Source organism: Nelumbo lutea, chromosome 3, assembly GCF_056320005.1.
Source record: "Nelumbo lutea isolate HS-2025 chromosome 3, American lotus-T2T, whole genome shotgun sequence".
Lineage (NCBI taxonomy): Eukaryota > Viridiplantae > Streptophyta > Magnoliopsida > Proteales > Nelumbonaceae > Nelumbo > Nelumbo lutea.
The window spans coordinates 35367619-35390645 of NC_142686.1; the positions used below are offsets into that span (position 1 = coordinate 35367619).

The window sequence follows — 23027 nt, forward strand, 5'->3', positions numbered from 1 at the left end:
TTATTCTTCTTCACCTCCCATTGCCACCATTGTGACAACAACCGAACGAAGCAAATCCGTTCCTCTTATTTCTTCTTCAATCCTTTCTCCCTTATTCTTCATCGTATTCTCCTCTTTGTCATTAGAGGCAGAATTGGAAATTTCGGTGAATTCAAATTCTAGCTTCCGGTTGAACCAATTAACAACAATTAGAATCCGATTCCAATTAAAGTCCAAACCAAATGGGAGTAGGGAATAGGTGATTCCAATTCAACCACAAACAATGAATCCAAATTTTAGAAATGTTTAAAAATGCAAGTAGCAATCTCATAAAAACATTTTGTGGAAGGTGCCAATTAACCTGCCAAGGATCGACTCTTGCCTTCACCCATAGGTTGAGCCTTGAGGTGTCCAGGGGGGTAGGTAGAGTCATTTTGAGAAAGTTAACTAACAGATCTAAGGGCTGGCGCAGAGTAGACGCGACAAAAAACAAGGGCTGTCGCAATTGAAACTTGGGGGTTTAAGATGTGACTACTCCCAAAGTACAAGGTGGAATTCTGTAATTTATCGAAAAATACTATGGGGTCCCACTACTTATTCCAATCTAGCAGCTCTAAGAGTCTTCCAACTTGAGCCAGATTTCATGGAATCACTAGAATTGATCTCCCAGACCGACGCCCAGATCTCTCTCTCTTTCTCTCTTTCTCTCTCTCTCTCTCTCTCTCTCACTGTCTCTGAAGTTTTTCAGTTTTTGGTTCTTTGTTCCGGCGCTACCTCCGCAGCTTCCCTACATGCATACTTTGTTTTCTTTCAAGAGTTTCTTTCTCTGGTTCAGTTCTTATATTCCCAGTAAAATTAGCGCATTGATAGCTTTCTAGGGTTTTATATATAGATGGAGAAGCCATTAAAGCAGCTCTCAACACAGGAATGGGAGGTTCTGATCGACGATTTCCAATCTGGAGCCCCTCGTCGAGAAAGATGGCTCTCACAGTACTCAGGTCTTGTCCTTCTCGAAGTCTCTCTCTCCTCCATTCTCAGAAAGGATTTCCCGCTCAAGCTCCAGCTCATTGTTTTCCTCGAAGAGTTCGCAGACGTCTTGATTAGAGAATTCGAGGTCGAAGAGGCTTTGGGCCGATTAATCGAAGCTCTTCGTGCTATAGTTCAAGCACCCATGGATGGAATCTCAGTGACGTATTCCCTTAAGGAACAGATGATGATTTCGGTTACATCGGTTGTTATCACCATTGATGGATTCAAGGGTGCAATTCGGCATGTCGAGAGCTTGACCGAATTGCTCTTGACGGTTATTAATAGGCCGAACCACGGCTTGGATCGGCAGACCAGAGCAATTGCCTGTGAGTGCTTGAGGGAATTAGAGAGAAACTACCCTTGTTTGCTTGCTGAGATTGCCGGTCATTTGTGGAGCTTGTGTCAGAGCGAGAGGACTCATGCTTCACAGAGCTATATTCTATTGTTAACGTCTGTGATCCACGATCTCGTGATCTCAAAAACGAATGTTTCGATTCTCACCACCTCAGTTCCTCTGGTGCCTTTCAATGTTCCACATTCACTCCTTGCGACAGGGGAAGCAGGTTCAAGTTCAGGCTTGAATAAGGAGCTTTCAGTTTCGAATATCAGGGAGCTTCGAAAAGTGATGGCTTTCTTGCTGGAAAGGCCCCAGATTCTAACCCCCTATGGAATGATAGAATTCATGTCAATGCTAATGTGCGTTGCAGTGGCTCTGGAGTTGCAGGCATCTCTGTTGAAGGTGCAATTCTCTGGCCTGCTTTACTCGTATGATCCTATCCTATGCCATGTTGTTCTCATGCTATATTCGCGTTTCTCAGATGCATTTGATGGACAAGAGGCTGAGATTGCGCGGCGTCTGATGCTAATTTCAAGGGAAGTTCAACATCATCTGGTTTTCCGCTTACTTGCTATCCACTGGTTGTTGGGTTTTGTTGGTTTGACACAGAGGAGAGAACTAACAAAGAAAAATCCCATTTTCAATATGGTATTGAGCTTTTACCCCACTGTATTTGATCCACTTGCGCTGAAAGCGTTGAAGCTAGATATCCTTGCCCACTGTGCCATTTGTCTTGACCTCTCGAGGACAGAAAATCCCAGTGGTGTTTTAAGTGAAGAGGTGAACACTGAAGTTTCTGTGGTGAAACTCTTTGAAGACGGTCATGTCTCTGTTTCCTCATTCAAATGGTTGCCCCCATGGAGCACAGAAACTGCAGTGGCATTCCGTACCTTCCATAAGTTCTTGATAGGTGCCACCCCTCATTCTATTTGTGATTCTTCGACCATTAGGGTTCTGATGGAGTCTACCATCTTTCACAGGTTACAGGTACATTTACATTGTTATTTTTAGTTTTATTCTTTTATTGTGTGAAATAATTGCTTTAAGAAGAGTGAAGGATGCAAAACGTGGGTTAGAAACAGAATTATCTTTTCTACTTGAATTACTTGGTTTCTTTTAACACTAAAAAAACAGTTAAACAATATTTTCTATTTTAGTGGATAGAACAGTTAAACAGTAAAATATTCAAGGCTATAGTTAACTACCCAACTTCAATTTCAGCCACTAACGAGCCCAGAACCTCCTTAAAAACTTATTTACTAAAAGAAAAGTAATAAGATTTTTAGCTAAGCCACTTCGGCTGTTATCATAAAGAGGTTATTTGGCAATATGCATAAAATATCACTTATTGCATCAGTAAGAAGTGATCTGCAATAAACCCAAGAGGTTGCTCCATATACACCTATGAAAATCACCATACAGAAAGACATTCATCACATCTAATTGATAAAGTGGCCAATCAAAAGCTGCAGCAAGAGATATAGTAACTCTAACTGATGATATCTTAGTAACAGGTGAAAAAGTGTCAGCAAAGTCAACATCATATATTTGGGTGAACTCCTTTGCAACAAGGTGAGCCTTAAGTCTCTCAATAGGACCATCAGGCCATCAGGTAAATACTTGATGGTATATACTCATAAACTTGTACCTCATTTCTTTATTTAATGAAATCTTCTTTTAGTTGCTGATGGAAAAAAAAAAACATCGACACCTAACAAGTTTCTTACCAGGTGCAAGAGGTACTAACTCCCAAGTATCATTAAGATGTAGGGTGGAAATCTCCTTGTTCATAGCTGCCCTCTATCCAGAGTTAGGCATAGCCTCTTGTACAGACTTAGGGATAGATATGGCAGATAAGGCTGAAATAAAGGGAATGGACTGAAGGAGACAAAGTAAGAAACAAGATTGCTTATAGGATGCATAGTACAAGAATTTTTACCCTTTCCTAGAGTAATATTAAGGTTGGACGTAGCTCTAGAATTATCAGATGTCTCAGCAATTTATGGCTGAATGTGAGCAGGAAGCTGTCCAGTGTAAACCTGTGTCATAACTCTTAAGTGGCTTAGGAGATAGAGCTGGTATAGGAAGTGAGATATTAGAAGAACTGGAAGAAGAAGAAGAGAAATAAGGAGTGAACTCAAAAATGGTGACATCAATAGAGATATAATGGTGATGTGTAATATAACTGTAACATTTATATCCTTTGAGTCTGGGAATAACCAAGAAAGGCACATTTAATAGCACAAAGGCCAAGTTTATCTAGTTTGGAATCAAATTGATGGGCAAAACAAACACAACCAAAAGTGCGAGGAGCCGAGGAGTAAGAGAAAAGAGAGGACTATTAGGAAAAAGAACTTTACAGGGAATTTTTCCACCAAGAACAGATGAGGGCATTCTGTTTATCAGAAAGCAAGCAGTGAGAGCATCACTCCGATAGGGTTTTGGGATTGACATATGAAGGAGAAGAGCCTTGGTAACTTCCATAATCACTACAAATGGTTTAAAAGGCGCACCCTAGGCCCACAGTGACGTGCATTTTAGGGTCTGCACCTTGCCTAGGCCTAGGGGCAGCCCCTTTGAACAGGTGCATATCTAGTGTGCCTAGGTGTATGCCTGGTGCACTTTGTGCCTCAGCTCAGGTGTGCCCCTTTGTTAATTCTTCCGCTTTTTTGTATTTTTTTGAAGTACGATGGCTGGGCCGGGGACTCCATCCCCAGACCCCTGACCAAGCCTGTTGAGGCAAGCCTAAACAAATCAATGTTAGGGTCTTAAATTCTTAATTCCTACAGAAAAAAAAGGTTTTGTGATTCTTAATTCTTTTAGTGTTTGAATTTTCACTTTGAATATGTTTTATATGTTATGGTTATGCATTTTAATTTGAATAATAGGCTTGTTAAAATATTTAGTTTAAAATTAAAATTTGCATTTTAATTAAATATTATTTTTAATATTTTCTTAATTTATTTTGATTTTTACATTTTTTTGAATTTTCTTGCCTTGTGCCTTGGGTGCAAAATACCCTATGCACTTTTTTTGTGCCTTGTGCTTTTAAAACACTGTAGAAGATAAGTATTCTTTTGCATTATTAGATTGCAAATGACGAACAATGGTATTTAATTGTGTTATTATTTTCATAATAAAAGATTGAAATCTAGAAAACAATTCTTTACCATAAAAAATAGAAAACAGTTCAGACTCGTCTTTTCATCAAATATAATTGCTCTAGAAATTTAACAAAATACCAAAACCCCAAATAAGAAACAATAAGACATGGCCCCAGACAGAGAACGGACTAATTCAAAGGGACTTGACATACATCTCATGCGTTCTAGAAGGAATGGAAACCCAATGGTGTTTACTTAGTTAACAAACTTCACATTGAAGACTAGACTGAGACTTAAGAGATGGAAGCAAAAGATGCATATTCTAGAGAAAGGATGTCCAAGGTGGTAATGTAACTGAAGCCAAGAATCTATTGAAGAAGACAACAAGGCTAAACTTCTATCACCACTACCATCCAGGTAATATAGACTGCCTAGTTCATGTCCATCACCAATCTGCTTTCTTGTCATTAAGTCCTGAAACACACAATGAATAGGGTAAAATGTAACAGGAAATTAGGAGACTTAGTTAATTTACTAACTAACATGAGATTAAAAGGAAATTGGGGAACATAAGAGATGGGCGAATAAAAAAAAGATGGGATGTAGGTTTAACAGTACCAATGCCAGAAGCAACAGAAGAAGATCTATTAGCTAGGGTTACATGCTGTGAAGGGTTAGAAACAGAATGAAACTGAGTAAAAATAGTTTGGGTACCTTTCATATGATTGGAGGCTCCATAGTCAGTGACCCTTGGAGAGCTGGTAGATAAGCAGCAGGATGAGCTACCTATCTGATCTAGTGTGGCAGTGGAAGTGGAATCCTGTGAAGGTGAGACAAGTCTCATGTATTCCTTTTTGGTAAATATACTACTATTACTTTCTGGTGGAGTAGTGGGTGTAGATGTCTGCCCTGTCATACTAGCATCCTGTGTAGCTGAACTGTCATTATGTGTACTCTGATTAGCATAACCAGCTGTCTTCTTATTCAATAATCTGCACATTTCAATTGGACCCTCACGTTTGCAGTGAGAACAAAACCGAACCCCATAAAGGTTTCTACAGTATCCAATTTTGTATTAGAGTAGGCAGCAGGGTAATATTGTCCATCTACTTAAGTTGCTAAAAGAGGGTAGTTTAGTCCTTTCTGTTTTTCTTAAGAAACATATAAATAAAATTCTGGTTATGAGACAAGAGTAAGTTATTCTCTCTTCTCTTCTCTTCTCCATGCCAGGTTTTTCTTTAGCCTTGCTGTTTCTCTTGTCTTTCTTCCTCTCCTTTTATATTTGTTTATTTTATCAAACAGTAACAGATCACATATTATTTCAGCCCCTGTGCCATGTTTAGAGGTAATACTTGTTCTGAGTTATCAACAGGATATTGTTTAACATTTGGTTTTAACTTTGCTGCTGTGATGATTGGCTGTTTACATCCACTGCTGGATTCATCAAAGGATAGCTAATTCCTTGTACTTCATCTCACCGTGGCTTTTGTGCTGTCTTAGATATGTTGTTCTTAGCATACAGTCATATGCCCTTTTGCCTTTCTCTTGACACGATTTGACCTTGATTTGTCAGAAGAAAGTAAACAGAGAAATAGGAAAAAGAAGTATCAATGTATTGTCCTTGTAGTGTGGCAAGAGGATATCTTTGATATCTTTGTTATAATGTTGATTTGCAATGGTACATGTATACTTTTTGCTCAACTTATAAAAAAAAAAGAAAAAAGAATGCATACTTCTTATTTTTTTCTTGTATATTTGCTACTCTAAAGAGGATTATTGCTAATGAGGTTGTTTAAAATTTCAAATGACGCAGAGGATGCTAGTGAACATGGCATTAGAGTTCCGAAGACTCGTTCCAGTAATCGTTGCTTTCATTGACCGTTTGTTGGGCTGTCACTCACATTGTTGGTTGGGGGAGCGCCTGCTCCAGACATTTGATGAGCATATGCTTCCAAAGGTCATAAAGGACTACCAGTTGGCTTCTTACTTCCCAATTTTCAATAGGATTGCTGAGAATGATACCATACCTCCTCATGGATTGTTAGAGTTACTTACTTCATTTGTAGTTGCTCTAGTGGAGAAACATGGACCGGATACAGGAATGAAGTCATGGTCTCTGGGAAGTAAAGTTCTTGGTATTTGCCGGACAATGCTCATGCATCATAATAGCTCCAGAATTTTCTTTACACTTACCCATCTTCTGGCATTCACTTGCCTGTACTTTCCTGATCTAGAGATTCGGGACAATGCAAGGTAGTTGCTCCATTTATCACTAATAAATTATTGCTGTACTGCATCTTTACTTCTCATTTTGGTTTGACTACTACCATACCCAGGGAAAATTTCATGACTAAACATAGTCAAGTGAAAAATAGTTTTTTTTCCTGGAAATTAATTAAGGGTGCAACTTGGGTCAGGTTGGGTTGGGCATTGTCTAAACTTCTTTTTTATTTTTTTTTGACCAATAACTTTGAAAAAATTTATTGAGGGCATTGTCTAAACTTCAAAAGGCCCTAGCCTGAATCTGAGCCCAATGTAGTTGAAATTCTTCAAGTCAGGCAACCTGACTTGCAGCCCTAAAAATAATGTACACCTGGAGAAGAGTGAATGTGTTTGCCAGATTACCAAGGGGATTCAAGATACTCCCAACCCAAGGTCATCTATTTGATGAGTGGGTTAAACTATGCAACTTGGGCAGGTCAGTAGTTGGGTCATGGGCCAATAAATTCCTCTCTTTCTCAGTATTTCTCTCATCAGATGGTTCTCAACTTTGAGGTGTAGTTTCCTAGCTTAAATGCCCAACTTATTTGAAACATGAAACAACAGAAAACAAGGGTTAAGTAGCTCGGGCTAGCCTAATACTTGATAAGGATGCTTGGCACATTTATTTGTTCTTAACTCTTTTTCATAAATTAAAAAATTTTCTATTTAACAATAAATAAAAATGGGATAAATAATATGTAGAAAGGGACAAGAAAAAAAAAAGAATGCCTAAGAATGATTATAGGAATGAAAGAGATTTAAAACTTTTTACATGAGAACTTTATTTCCCTCATGAAATTCTTACATTTTCAGGATCTACTTGCGGATGCTCGTATGCATACCAGGAAAGAAGCTTAGGGACATACTAAACCTTGAGGAACAACTTCCTAGTATTTCACCATCACAACCTGGTAGTTCATTTCTCCATGCTGAATTTCCTCAGCCATATGATGATCTTAGGAAATCTAGGAATCTGTCATCCTATATCTACCTTGAGAGGGTGATTCCATTGCTTGTCAAACAATCATGGTCCTTGTCTCTACCTACATTCAGTGTTGGTGATGAAGGAACCAGCTACTTGGAGGGCATTAGAGACGGTGAAGCCCCTGTAGATGTGGAAACAGAACCTGAAGGCAGTTCTGATGTCCAGATTGTTTCAAATATTGAAAGAAATTGCCAGTCACCGGAGCCATTGCGTGTGATGGATACAAAAGTTTCAGAGATTTTGGTGATATTACGGAGGCACTTTTCATGCATCCCTGATTTTCGACACATGCCAGGGATCAAAATTAGAATACCTTGTATCATTAGATTTGAAGCTGAGCCCTTCAATCGCATATGGGGTTTACCTGCTACTAATTTGGATGGAGTGGATGCATTGGCTATGCCAGCCATATATGCGACTGTACTCACGTTTTCATCTTCTTCACCGTATGGGTCTATTCCATCGTGCCACATACCTTTTCTTCTTGGTGAATCTCTGAGAAAAGATCATACTTCAGAGAAAAGGGATTGTCTTGATATTGTTCTGGTGGAAAATGAATCTCAATCTCAAGAGGAGGAAAACTTCAGAGTCCCAGTGGTGGTTGAATTGGAGCCTCGAGAACCAATGCCTGGTCTAGTGGATGTTTCCATTGAAGCAAATGCAGAGAGTGGACAAATCATCCATGGTCATCTTCAAAGCATCTCAGTGGGCATTGAGGATATGTTTCTCAAGGCTAGTGTTCCATCTGACATCCCAGAAGATGAAGTTCCTTGCTATTACTCAGACTTGTTTGTTGCTTTGTGGGAGGCATGTGGTAACTCATCAAACATTGGACGGGAGACATTTCCTTTGAGAGGAGGCAAATGTTCTGCAGCTATCAGTGGAACTCAGTCAGTCAAGCTACTGGAAGTTCCCTCAGGGTCTCTTATTCCAGCTGTTGAGCGCCACTTGGCACCCTTTATTGTAAGTGTGACTGGGAGACCTCTCATCAATAGGATGAAGGATGGTGGGGTCATCGGGGATATCATCTGGAAAGATGAGACACTAGATTCTGTCCTTGATACTACCTCAGCAACTGATTTTGATGGTGGTCCACTTCAGCTTGAGTATGCTGGTGAAAGTGGCAGAGAAAATCATTTCAGCATTAGTAAGAGAGACATGGGACATATTCTCATTCTCATATTTCTCCCACCAAGATTCCATCTACTTTTTCAGATGGAGGTATGTGATATATCAACATTAGTTCGGATTAGAACTGATCATTGGCCATGCCTAGCTTATATAGATGAATATTTGGAGGCTTTGTTTTTCACTTAAAAGAAAATTACTTTTATCATCTCTCTGCTACATCAGCACTAATTTGGTTCTTGCCAAAGCATCCCTTCTGCACTCAAGTTCATGAAGGTGAAAAGTTCTGTTGTCTCTTCTTTCTTATTTGTTCTTTTCAAATTCTTTACAAGAAAATTATTTTTTCTCCTTCAGAATAAATTTAGTGTAAATACTTTGGGAAGAGTTAACTGTTCAGGTATTCATCTTGTATGCTGTTCGTGTATCAGAATTCAATCTTCTTTTATTCATTTCTTTTTATTTCATTTTTTCCTTCTTGGCTTTGTTTAGTTTGATTTGCCATTGAATTAGCAACTGCAATCTGAAATTCTTTTTTGTGTATTCAAACTAAAATGTATTGTATACACGATCAAAACAAGAGTCCCTTACTTCATCTTTTTGATCTATTACTTCAAACTACTGTTTGTTAGATGCTTTTGTTCAACTTCTATGTGAATGCTAGATATGGCACTATCATCTAATAAATTGCAATTTCAATAATAAAAAAGGAAAAAAGTATGCAGAAATGACAGTAAATAAATAAAATGAAGTTTGAAAAGAAAAAGGAGAGGGAGGTGCAGAAATGCATTGTAGTGGTTGATCACACAGTGCTAAAATATCTAATTGAAATTCGAAGTAGTGCTGTGCAGATTTTGATGTACAAGGGGCAGAAAACTTTTTTTTTTCATAAAAGTGGTGAAAATATGGCTGAAACATTTCAATTTGAGAACTTATTTTTTTCTGCCCTTGTAGGAGCCCAAACAGAAAATAAATGATAATAACCAGTATTAGCCTTGATGCTCCAACCAATCCACTATTCCACTACTTGGTTTCCTTCTCTCCATATGCGAGGCTGTGAGCATAGTAAATCTCCATTTTCCCATCTCTTACTATTACTTTTGCATTTTTTTTAAGTGAATAAACTTTCATGAGGAAAGGAAACCGTTACAAGCATCCCAAAGTGAGGCATGAAGCACGGCCTCTCCCTTAAAAGATGTTACAATTCTCAAAAAACTAGAAACAAAAAAGCATACAAGTAAAGATGTTCCCTAGAAGCCCCTTGTGTGGCTAGGAAATCAGCCATTGCATTTCTAGTTGTCATATTCCTTGTCTGCCATTTGACTTTCTTTTGAAGGTCCTTATAGCACCAAGTGACAGAATCTGTATCCAGCAACCACACCATGACCATCTTGGAATCTCCTTCTATGGCTGTGCACACCAAGTTGGTTTGCAATCTGAATCCCTTGTACAATTATTACTTTTGCCTTCTTCCACTAGGGTTTCACTTGTGTGCAGAGGGTCTTCCTTTTCAAGGAGGCAGTCCATCACCAATAGAATCACCCTTGATCTGGATTGGCTACTCCACTTTGTCTTGCTATCTCGTGTGCTTCTCTTGCTGTCCAAAATTCTGCTATGTTGATTGTTGTACTTCTGATTGTACCTGCTTTTATTGTTTGGTCCTTCCTTTGCTATCCTTGGCTATACAACCACAGACACATTCTCAATTTAATTGTCTTGAGGCATCAAAATTGATTTTAATCATACCTTCTCTTGGGTGGGGAGGGGGGGGGGTTGCCACCTCATCCAGGTTCATTTTGGGCCCATAATGATCCTCTCGTTGCATGTTTTGTTTGCTTCAAAGTATTCAATTAAGTCCTTCCACACTCTTTCCATAATACTGGGAAGGTTTCCTTATTAATAATTTTTCATTCCTCTGTTTCTAAATTAGCCATAAGATAAAACTAATTTTTCCCGTAAGTTTGGATAGTTTCCTTTTGTGTTCTGATCTTCCATTCTTTCCCACCACTGTCTTGTTCTCTCTTGGCTCATTCTTGGCCCAGGAAGAAGCTCCTCCACTATTGCTAATAACTGTCTTGTTAGAGGGCACAAGTTAAGGACATGCTCAATGCCTTCTACTTCTCCACAATAAGAGCAGTCAATATCTGTGTCCATTGTTCTATTGTTGGGGAATTTCTTGGTCAGCAGCTTGCGTCTCTGGAACTAATAGCCATAGGAAAATTTTTATTTTTGGGGGGCAATAATTTTTTATTTGTATTGTCTTTTTAACGAAAATTTCTTGTGCAACTCCTTTGTGCACTTCCATATGCTGATTTTACTGAAAGTTTTCCTTTGGGTTCCAATCCGTATTTTATTTCATCATCTCTATTTCTTTGGGGTAATGGGATAGCTTTAATCTCCTCGATGATATGACATGGAATATTGTCTTCTATTAAGTTAGTATTCCTAGATTATTTTCTGTCAACGATGTCCTTAACCTCCGATATCTCATGTCTTCACTAATCTCATCCATATTGATTGTTTTCTTAATTGGCTTCTCCCCCACTCAAATATCCTTCCAAATGTTGATTGATTCTCCATTGCCAATTCTATACCTTATGCCTTGTTGAGCCACTTTCCTACGGTGAAACATGCCTCTCCAGGTTCATGAGTCTCACTTTTACCTCCTAAGTAGATTTATTTTTAGATACCTTTCCTCGTTAGATCCGCCCATAGGCTCCTCTTTCCTGATGCTCTTCTCCAAATTAGTTTTGCTATGTTTGCTACATTATTATTATTTTTTTCCATTTGCTTGATGCCACGTCCTCCATCTTGGCTTGCACTGCAAACCCTATACCAGTTTACTAGAGCCATGGGTTACTTCTCTCCATCTTTAGCCGAGAGGAAGTTTCTTTACATTTTGTCAATTTGCTCTAGATTTTCTTTAGAAACTCTAAAGCTGAACATAAATTGAGGGATATTCCTTGTTACAGACTTAAGTAGCATAATCATACCACCTAATGAGAGGAGTTTGCCTTTCCAACTCTTAAGTCTATTCTTCATAGCTTCAACTATTTCCTTGAAGGTGTTTTTTGTTACCCTCCCTTTGATTTTAAGGGCTCCCAGATATTTGTTGCCTTGACTTGAGATTGGGATTTTTGGAATATTTGAGAGAATTTTCTGGTGTTGTATATGCATATTTCTTGAGAATTCCATGGCCCATTTGCTATACTTTGGGAGCTGTCCAAATGCCTTTGCATGTTTAGATAGAATTTTTTTTGTCATTTTGTTGCATGCTAGAATTGTTGTCTTTGAGTAGAGAATACCACAAACTGCATAATTGGAACCAATGGGATGTCTTTCGAGGCCTTTTATTCCTACACTGTTTTTACCGGTCCTTGCTTCCTTGACAATGTTTCGGGTTGGAGCTTCTCCACATAAAACAAATAAATAAGGGGAGAGAGAGGGTCCCTATGTCTTATTCCTCTTGTTGGGATTATTTTTTGGGTTTGGATCAGTGATTTAGAAGGTGCACCTAGGTGCACAAGAAAGGCACATTTCAAGGCCTGTGCCTCATTTAGGCATAGGCACATTCCCTTTAAAGAGGCTTTCGCCTCAGCATGTGCCTTGGTTATGTGCACTTTTTGTGTTTTTTAAAGAATCATGGCTTGGCTGGGGTTTTGCCTTTGAACCTCTGATGAAGCCCTTTGAGGCAAGCCCAAACAAGTCCATGCTCAGGTCTTAAATGCTTAATCCATACTTAGAAAAGCCAGTTTTATAATTCAGTTATAGTTCCTTATCTTTTAAAGAATGCCTTTAATTCCATAACTCAGTTGGTCCATTTTGGTGAGAACCCAAACTTCTCCATTTTTAATGAAATCCCATTCTATTTGCTTGTATGCTTTTTCCATATCAATGTTGCATGCTATCATACCTGATTTTTTTTTTTGGATTGGACACAATAGCTTTCATTAATTCTTTAAGAAACTTAGCACAACTGTCACCTTCAAAAAACAAGGTGACCCCTCCACAGATTACAAACAGGCACAAAAAAGGTTCTGCCTACTAAAATATTGTCAGATATCTATCTTTTGGGGATATCTTTGCAATTAATTTACATATCATATTTCATAAGCTTGCTGGTCGATAATTTGAATTTTCAGGGTTCTCTGATTTTGGAATGAGAGTAATTATATCTTGTTTACTTCTTGAGTCATTTTTCCTGAATGGAAGACTATGCCAGCCCCAACTATTTCCTAATGTTTCTTAAAGAAAGCCAAGTTTAAGCCATCCGGCCCTGGGGCTTTCAAAATCTTGCATATAATTTAGAGTCTGGATGATCCCGTCTTCTGTAAGCTCTATTTGTTCTCGTTTTGATTCTCAGCCACAATTGGTTTGATGATGTTACGAAATTCATCAACATTCTCAGTTCCTTCCGATGTGAACCTTCTAATAAAGGATTCTTGAAACATTTCTTATATACATCCTTGTCTTTACTCCATTATCCATTAAACTTCTTGATTTTGTGAATCCTACTTTTATTTCTTCTGATGATTGTTATTGCATGGAAGTCTTGATTATTTTGGACCCCCATTTTGAGCCGTTCAATTCTGGTTTTCTGGGCCTAGTGCATTTTTCTCTCTAAAGAACTAAATTTAATTGCCTTTGTAGTGCTCTTTCCTTATTTTCTAAAGTTCTATTTTCTGGGTCATTTTGTTTTTCTTCTTGAGTTTTATCTAAGTGGTCCATTGTTTATTGTTTTTTCCTATGGATATTTCCAAAATATCCCTATTCCAGGATTTTTTTGAACCATATTTTTTATTTTCTCCACTAATTGCATACCCCTAGATCCAATAGTGTTTCTTTGCCATGCAGTTCTTATTTCCTGTTCTAGAAAGGGATCAGTGGTCCACATTATTTCAAATTTAAAGGGCTTTGCTCCCCAATTCTAGTTCATACCCCTAGATCCAATAGCATTTCTCTGCTATGCAGTTATTGTTACCTGTTCTAGCAAGGGGTCAGTGGCCCACATTATTTAAAATTTAAAGGGCTTTGCCCCCCAATTCCAGTTCTTGTTTATTTTGAGCCACTTGGGGTAGTTGTCCGAACTTAGAAAAACCAAATTTTTTAAAATGACATTTGGGTATTTTTTTTGATAAGTGAGAGTAGTTTTATTAATTCAAATAAAGAAAGTACAGTCAGCGTAGGAGGATGCATGAGGTGTTACCTCCCCCAAGGACTGAACCGTATCAAAGGTAGCCCAAAACAGATCTCCCTTTGATACCCCTTGCTTGGCCAGAGAATCAGCCATTGCATTTGCTGATCTGCTGACCCACTGAACCCTGACTGTCATTTTTCTTGTCAGCCATTTAACTTTCTTTAACAGATCCCTGTAGCCCCAACAAGTTGTTTCTGGACTTGTCAGCCAGCGCACTACTACCTTGGAATCCTCTTCTACTATCAAATTGTTCACTCCAAGTTGACTGGCCAGCTGTATACCTTGTACTGCTGCTAGTATCTCGGCCCTTACAGAATCACCAACACCCGGTGGTCCTGAAAATAAAGACAACATATTGCTGTCTTTGTCTCTCAGAATCCCTCCTATTCCGGATGGCCCTGGGTTACCTTGGCAGCTACCATCACAATTCAATTTTACCACTCCATCTGATGGGGGTTTCCATTCAACTTGTGGTTCGTTCTTTGTGGAGACTGTAGAAGGCACTACTGCCCAATTTCTGCTTAAGTAATCAAAGAAGCATTTCTCTCCCCCCATAACGTCCACAAGGTAGCGGCTCTGATACATTTCCACATTAGCTTCCCTCTTTTTATCATTCTCCCAAAGGCAGATGGAGTGAACAACAGCTTTACTTCGGAGGGCAAGTTCCACCTGCACCCAAATAATGAGACAACACAGTTCCAAATATTGGCAGCAAAAGAGCATGATGTCATCAAATGGTTACAGTCCTCACCCTTCACTTTACACAAAGCACCAATTTGGGGACAAACACATATAAGGTTTCCTTTTTTTGCAAATTTTCCACAGTATTGATCTTACCATAATAGGCTTCCCAACAAAACACTGCTATTTTAGGGGGTATTGGCCTTGACCAGACCTCTTTAACGGTGAAGACTTGAGAGGAGGGGTTGGAGCAAAGGGATTTAAAGAAAGACGCACAAGTGAAGGAGCCAACTTGGGTTAGAGAACGAACCCTTTTATCCGGGTTAGGGGGGGTCCAAACACACCGAGTCTAGAAGCAACAAGAGGTCTAAAACACAATAAGTTTCTTCAACCCTTAACCCTCTTCAAAACCCAAAATCCCAGTTTAAAGCCAAAGGGAGAACCGGGGGAGGGGGGGGGGAGGAACCATGAAATGAGTTTCTTTTTAAAGAGGGAGATGGAATAGAGAGAAGGGAAACGGTCTTTTAGGGGTTGAGTGTTCACCCAAATGTCTTCCCAAAAAAGAACGGAGTTTCCAAAACAAACATCATACCTTACAAAATTGAGGAATTTGGGGAGAATGCCAGAAATAACCTTCCAGGGTGTTGTGAGCAAAGCCCTTCGAAATACCCCTGTGTCCCAACCTGATTCAGAACAGCCATGGATGCTTTTCACTACTTCATGCCACAACCTCTCCCTCTCCAAGGACCACCTCCAAAGCCATTTACCTAAAAGAGCTTCATTCTTACTCACTACATTCCCTAAGCCTAGGCCTCCTTCTTTGCTTCGACTCACCAACTATTACCTAATCAAGTGATATTTTTTATCTTCCCTAGGTTCCCATAAGAAGTCCCTCATCAGTTTTTCCAACCTCTTTGTCTCCCTTTTAGGAATTCTAAAGACTGACAGGAAGTATAATGGCAAAGTTGGCTAACGTTGCCTTAATTAAAGTAACTCTACCCCCTAAGGAAATATAGTATCTCTTCCAAGCTGCCAATCTTTTTTCGAATTTTTCCACCACCAGGTTCCAAAATCTACTTTCCTTTGGATTTGCACCTAAGGGAAGTCGTAGGTAGGATAAAGACAACTGAGACCAAGGATGCAAAGCTTTCTTTGATTTCTTTGACATCAACCGATAATCTTTGCATTTCTCCTTCCATGTTGTCGACCTTGTTCTCCATTGCGGACGACCTTGTGCTTGGCATCTTGGCTCTGATACCAACTTGTTAGGAACTGCCTAACTCGGGGACTTTTTCGAGCAAGCCTGCCTCCTAAACAAGAGAGAGAGAGAGAGAGAGAGAGAGATTACTTAAAGGCTGTCGTGGCCTTTTCTTGTACACTTGTATTCCCTTTATTTGTGTCTCAACACCTTCATTACCTTCCACCATTATCACTTCATTGCTGAGGTCCTCCTCACCTGAATTTGAGTCTGCATCTGATTGGTCAGCCATCATCTTGCATCTTCCACTTTTTGTTACCTTTGCCATTAGAGTCACTTTTAGGAGGTTCAGATCGACAGAGCCCTCTTGATTTTTAGATGACCCCACATGCTGGTTTCATTCCTAACCACCCATTTCACACCATTTCCAAGTGGTACCATAGTTATGAACCCGAAAGTAACAGTGTAGGTTTTAATGGGTATTGGGTTTCTTGTGCTTCCCTTGCATTTTATTTTTTCTCAAGTTTTTTTTGCCATCTAGGATGTATCATTGCTCTCTGCCTCTCTGGTCCTCCCGTCTCTTTGAAGCCATCTTTGGCCTACTGGTTGTCTTTTTCTTTCTATTTTTTACCTCTGTCCATCCACCTGCTTCAACATTTCTGGCATTCTTACTATTGAAGATGCACCCACCAGCTTTGTGCCTTGATTTACTACATGCAATACATAGGTTGAATATGTTTTCATATAGCACGTCATAAATATTGCACATTCCTCCCACAGTAGGATGTCTCTCGAGAATGAATGGGTTCTCAATATTAACACTAACAGAATTACACAAACTCTTGGAAGCTGTTCTTGCAAGACTTTTGGTGTTCTTGTCTAGTTTGATGACTGGGCCGATATCCTTGAGGATATAGTCTTCATCCCAAAACTCCAATGGAAGACCTGGGACTCAAATCCAAATGTTTGCTCTTGTGGTCTTAGCATTCAAAGGATTAAATCACATTAGTTGCATAAGAAAGACTAAATTTCATTGCCTGCCTTGAACTGTTGAACACACCCATACAAACTCCCAGACCTTATATCTACTTTCTATTTTTTTTTCTTTTTAAATTCCAAAGTTTGTATTAGTTATTTTTTTATTGGTAAGTTGTATTAGTCACTTCACATTCTAGGATTGATTTTGACAACTAAGCTTGAACAAATTTCCTTGGCTCAGTTTGGGAAGAGTGCAAATACAAATATGTTCGTTCAAAACCTTGTAAACTGAACATATTTGTATATGCAAATACATATTTGTATTTGTACTCTTCCCAAACTGAGCCCTGACTTTTTTTTTTTTTTTTAATGGTGAAAATTTCCTATTCCATATGTAAAATACCTATTTGACCCCTATTTGTGTATAAATCAGAATACACCATTTTATTCACAATTTCTACTTTTCCCTTCTCAAAAGATCAAGATATTCATTGCTTCTGGCTCTTGATGAGTTTTCATGAATGTATTGTTGATAGAGTTCATCTCATTCCTCATTTTTGTTTTCCGTACATGGAAGACATCTTTGAACTTTTCATGATTGAAACATTGAAGCTGGGCATTTGAACAATCCATTAGAAGTTTTGGCCGCATCTTCCTGGATAGAATCTGTGGTACTTGTAGAGGTTGACTAAAATAAACATTGGATAAATCCATTGTCCTACTGTGCTAGCTACATTTTCACTCATTTTTTAACATCTTGCATGGACTAATTTTTTGAAATTCCAATTTATAAGATGTACACAAAGATCTACAAAAAGATGTACACAAAGGAAACCGTAGATCATTACTAACTTAATTTTTCTAATTTTCTCGCATTTTAGAATCATATGTTGAATCATTCAGCAAAGGTTTCTGTATCATCATGATTGGTAAAGGTGCCAGATCAACTGCATATAATGGCTTTCGCCCATAAATAATCATGAACAAGACTTTCCTATTGTCCTCTTACTACTATTGTTTCAATCAAAATCTGCTTGTGATAGAGTTGTCTCACTTTGTGTGAGACATTTTTCCCACCAAACACTTTATCCTCCATACTCCAACTAACCACTTCAGTAGTCAATAGGCAATACCTATATGACTAAAATTTTCCAAAAAAGACTATCCAAGAGTAAAGAGATAGTTTTGGCCGACCCATTAGTTTCGATGATCTCCCGAAGAACAAAAATGCAATACGGGTAGCATCTGTTATTTTTGCATATAGATGGCAATTTCACCCACCCTGTAAGGCCCCGCCCCGCCCTGCCCTGCCCTGATCGGGGCGGGTTTTCTGACCATTGATCGGGGTTCGGAGAAAATCCAATTATATTATAATATTATATATTATGTTATACTATATTATATAATTTATATTACATAAGATAAAATAGATCAATGTAGGTTTCAAAATAATAAAAAATAAATTAATAAGTATACAATTAAGAATTAACGGGGTGGGGCGGGGCAAAGTCGGGATCCTCATTCCCCATGGGGACGGGGATGGGGTTAGGATTTTTAGCCCCGCCAGGGTTCGGGGCAGGGAATTTGAATTTGGGGTCGGGTATGGGGCCCGACAAAACTAGGCCCTGCCTTGCCCCTTTGCCATTCTTATTTTTGCACATACACAAAATGAGCCATTTTTAAAAACCTATCAACCACAACCATAATAGTTTACATCACACCCGTGTCTGAAAAAACCTACCACGAACTCCATATTCACTTAAACATGCGAAGATGTAGGGAGTAGGGACTGGAATTTCTATGGGGCTGTTTGGCATCGTTGCCGTTTCCCAGAGCAACAGTGCCATATTGGAAAAAACGGTGATCCAGGAAACAGGCATTTGTTTGGAACCATTCTTCCATAAAAAGCGGTGCTCCAAGCCATGCCTCGGAAATTGGGAAGCCATGGCTTGGAGCAAAGTCAAATTTGGCGTTTCCTGGAGCTGCAGCTTGCTGCTGCCAATAGGGCAGTGATGTGGCACTGGATAATGGGTACTAGTGCTGAAAACGTTTCCTGGAGCAATGGTGCTAAGCAGAAAAAGTTGCTGTTACTCCAAGAAACATCATACCTGTCTGCAACGATTCCAAACAAAAATAAATCCACCATTTTCTGAGAAAATGGTGTTTCAAGCCACACGTCAGGAGCATTGTTTTCTCACTGCAGCATCGATGCCAAACATATACTATAATACAGCTGTGGCACTTTTTGTCTGCTGATATATTATTAGTTGGAATAGTCAGCATCACTTTAAAAATCTAATGGCATCTGGTGCCACTTTTCAAAAGTAACATTATTCTACCATGGCGAGTCATTATTTTTCCAAACTTATCATCTTGTACAAATTTCATTGATTTAGGTATTCCGGAGCAATTCTCTTTGCCGGCTGAGTCCCGTTCTCCTTTACACCCAAGGTGCCCAAATTGAATTCCAACATTTCAAATTTCATTTGATTATATTACCAGATATATTATTTGAATTCGATTTGATTTGATTGTAGAGACTAGAAAAGGATATCTGGATATCTGATTTGAATTTCAGCTCAATTTGATTTGATCCAATTGTTTTGATTGTTAAAAATGTAGGGTTTTATTTTTTGGGGAAAAAGAATGGCTTCATTCAACGCACACCAGAAACAAATACAAGGCAACATATATAGTTACAAAGAGACTAAAAAACACAGCGAAACCAAAGGAGGCAACCTAATAGTAGACCCATATTAAGACCATAAACAAAACACCGCAAAGAAAATAAACTACCAGCCCATCCTTTTGCAGCAGCAGCATAACTTGATACAAAGAATGGGCTGCTTCTACTTGTTCTATCATTTATATTTAACTAGTAAATGTGCATGTAAATTTGCAAGTAACAATTTAAAATAACAATAATAATTTTAGTATTCTCAATTAAACTGAAGAAAGCAAAGATAAGTAACAAAGCATAGTGTGCTGATGAATTTATATTTTGTATTCTATTTTCATATTTTTTCCAAAAATGAAGCCAACTCTTGCCCTAAGCAAGGTTTTAAAAACTGCACCAGGCATAGAACTGTTTCGGGGACCGGTTTCCGGGTCGAATAGTCTGTCTGTCTGGTTTGAATGGATGACTCGTTTTGACTTCAAAAAAATAAAAAAAAATTGGCAAAAACTGTTATCCAGGTAGATGGTTTGACCGTCAGGGTTAGTGGGTCATTGACCAAATCAACGGTTTTTGGCCAAAAAACGGTTTTAGGGTGAAATGGAACTGGTTACCTGATCGGTTCTCAGGTCAATTGGTTTGACCATCTGATCCGATACGGTTTTCAAAACCATGTACTCAAGTACAGCAGGACTTTTTGGTATGCCACACTTGGACAAGAAATGGGCTTAAATTCTTGCCCACTTCTAGATAGAAATTGAACAGATGACCATATCAAATTTTAGCATGATCCATTCTCCATTCCTGTCCAATCTTGGCAATAATGAGCCAAAAATGGGAGTTTGGATATGCTCCTCATAGAGCACATCTCACACCATGCTCCATCCGTGCATCACAAACATCTCCAAAATTGTAAATTTTTATTCATGGGGAGATATTTCCAATGCATGGCTGGAACATGCTGTGAAGTTAGTGTGAGGCACACTCTTTGAGGAACAGATCCAAACTTCAGAAATGGGTTCCTTAAAGTGAAGGAAGTGGGCCCCATCACCCCCTAAGTACAGAGTGGCGGTTTGTGAGTAAACTTGCTATTAAACAACTTTAGTGGCCTGGACGTGAAGCATACTGTACATAAAAACATCTCCCCCATTAATGATAACATGCAAATATAGGAGATGTTCTAATGTATGACCAGTGATGTGTGAGTAGGCATGGAAAAAAATCATATACTGGACTTAGAGTACCATCCATGTATACCACTGCTATTACTTGCCTTTCATACCACAACTATTATTTGCTTTTATGTGCATGTAATAAAAGTTAAATTCAACTGGTAAATACTTGTAAGAATAGCAGAAATGGGATAAAGCAAAGCCACTTTGCAATCTCTTTAATTCCTGGGAACCCAAAAGTTATTTTCCATTGACAACGAATCCTTATTCCTCAGTCCACTAAAAATCCAAGGTTGGCCTCTTAATATGATGTGGACTCGTGGGATCATCTCGTCGGTTGGTATGAAGAAACACTCTTTACACTTGCATTAGCCAAAGGGAGCTCCCCTACTGAACAGAGCCACCCATAATATATATTTGTCAAGTAACTACAGGATTAACTAACAAATCAACTACCAAGTAATCCTTCTCTCACTAATCAAATAGAATTCGAGTCGTACCCAAAATCCCTAGGTAATGAAACTCGGGAAGACTACTAGCTAGCAAGGAGTTGATGAGAGCCACAAGGTAGAAACCGTATTTGAGCATAAATAGAAGAAAAATACGACTCTCTTCTCCACCAACAATCAGATACTCCGTATCTTTCTACGTCTCTTCTACTCTCTATTTCTTTCTCTTTCTTCCTTTCTTTTCAGGCGTACGGACAAAATCGTCTCGTCAAGGTTAACAATCGTCATCCCCCTCCTCTTTATTCTTTCCTTCCCCCTTTCTCTCGTCTTTTTATCTTTCTACGTATAAATAAGGGTTTCAGGTCTTCTGTTTCGGGCATTAATAATCTGGTTCCAAAGGCTCAGTTGGTAGAGCAGATTTTTGAAGAAATCGAGGTAACTTCTTTTCTCTTGTTTTCTCTGTTCTTCCTTGATAAATGCGAAGTGGTGGTCTGTTTTGCTTGGAACCGATGCTGGGGTTGAGAAATCCAAAATGGGGCTTTGCTTCCTTATCCGTTCATCCGAAGCAGTTGTTTACTGTTAGTCCATATTGGTTTCTTTGCTTGATCAGATTTTCAAGCTCTGGATTACTTTTTATTTGCGTTCTTTATTGTTCAAGAAATTGCTTTTCTTTTACGAGTTCTGAATGAATCTTGCTTTCTTTACTCTCCCACGAGGGTAATTTCGTCATTTTACGGAATCATAAGACCCATAGAAAATCCAAATATTATGGTTTGTTTAATGACGAATTTGCCCTTCTCCTTTTTCGGTGCTTTTCTTCTTCGCAAAGGTTTTTATTTTTATTTTTTCTGTTTAATGACGAATTTGCCCTTCTCCTTGTCTCGTTAGGGTTTCGCCTGGCGAGATAGAGAAAACAATGGTGGATATCGAGTCAAGTGGAAGCGCCTACCGTATTAAGAAGTGTGCGTTTGACCTACTCTCGATGGGGGATCTAATGGACGATGAGGATTCGTGGGACCTCATAGGGAGAGATCTCCGCCTCAGATCCACCTTCCTGTATTGTGACTTCAACCAAATGATCTCCAGGGCGTCGGAGGAACAGAAGAAGCCTCTCACCGACCTTGCCAACAGATTGTTCCACTACATCGACGAGGTAACTCCTGAATTCTGTTCCCCCCTCTGGTTCGTGAATATGGGCCGTACGATTGGGTGATGTCTAATGATTTCCTTTTGGAATGTGGGGTGCAGTTGAATAGTGCGGTGAAAATCCGAAACATTCCGTTGACGCAAAACCGATACGATGAGACAGTACTGGTGTTGCAAGAAGTGATGGCGCTTATGCCCTAGATTTGACTTCTAGAGTGATCAGAGGGTCAGAAGGGTCCTTGGATTTGTATCTCTGTATACCTTATACCCATATCTGTAAATACAAGTATATCGCTATAAACAAGACCCAACTGGTTACATAGATATCATCATTTTCCAATGTTTTACAAATCCAATCGGAATTGGAATCGCTTTAATTATTGGGATAACGTAAGGTGTATAAAAAAGATCATTTTAATAGATATATTGGGATAACCATAAGTATGGACGAAAAATCAAGGTATATATAAATATGCAAAAAAAATAAATAAATCCTAAAAAATATATGGACAAGTACGGATAAGTCTATTGCAGAATTCTGATTTGTATTGCAGATCTACAATATTTCAAAAGGTCAATTACCCCTATACTATGCATCAATGCCAGCTCGTGAATTGGCATCAATTCTGTGCTTGCACTTATCCTCACTATACTTTGTGCCTATGAATTCTGACCTTGGGCCATCATTTTCCGAAAAATATATTGATAACA

General features: G+C 38.8%; 1 protein-coding gene and 1 long non-coding RNA gene across 3 annotated transcripts; both read left to right on the plus strand.

Moving 5' to 3' along the window:
- Positions 1-605: 605 nt before the first annotated feature.
- On the plus strand, positions 606-19473 carry LOC148864202 (AP-5 complex subunit beta-like protein). 2 transcript variants are annotated; one of them, XR_016109222.1, is made up of 4 exons: positions 714-2332; positions 6263-6702; positions 7525-9100; positions 19272-19473. XR_016109222.1 is itself a non-coding variant. In XM_088975243.1 (3 exons), the coding sequence occupies exons 1-3, from the start codon at positions 872-874 to the stop codon at positions 9011-9013; spliced, it is 3390 nt and encodes a 1129-aa protein (XP_088831369.1). In that variant the 5' UTR covers positions 606-871; the 3' UTR covers positions 9014-9416. The 2 variants fall into 2 exon arrangements, 1 of the variants encoding a protein (XP_088831369.1); XM_088975243.1 differs by lacking the exon at positions 19272-19473 and having other exon boundaries at positions 606-2332; positions 7525-9416.
- Positions 19474-21163: 1690 nt separating this feature from the next.
- Positions 21164-22705, plus strand: LOC148864203 (uncharacterized). The gene is made up of 3 exons (XR_016110164.1): positions 21164-21605; positions 22059-22323; positions 22419-22705. It is a non-coding gene; the product is annotated as an uncharacterized LOC148864203 (long non-coding RNA).
- The last annotated feature ends 322 nt before the right edge of the window (positions 22706-23027 follow it).

Coding starts and splice junctions, on each gene's coding strand:
- LOC148864202 (XM_088975243.1), top strand. CDS start 872: ATGGAGAAGCCATTAAAGCAGCTCTCAACACAGGAATGGGAGGTTCTG. Junction 2,333..6,262: donor CCATCTTTCACAGGTTACAG/GTACATTTACAT, acceptor CAAATGACGCAG/AGGATGCTAGTGAACATGGC. Junction 6,703..7,524: donor GAGATTCGGGACAATGCAAG/GTAGTTGCTCCA, acceptor TTACATTTTCAG/GATCTACTTGCGGATGCTCG.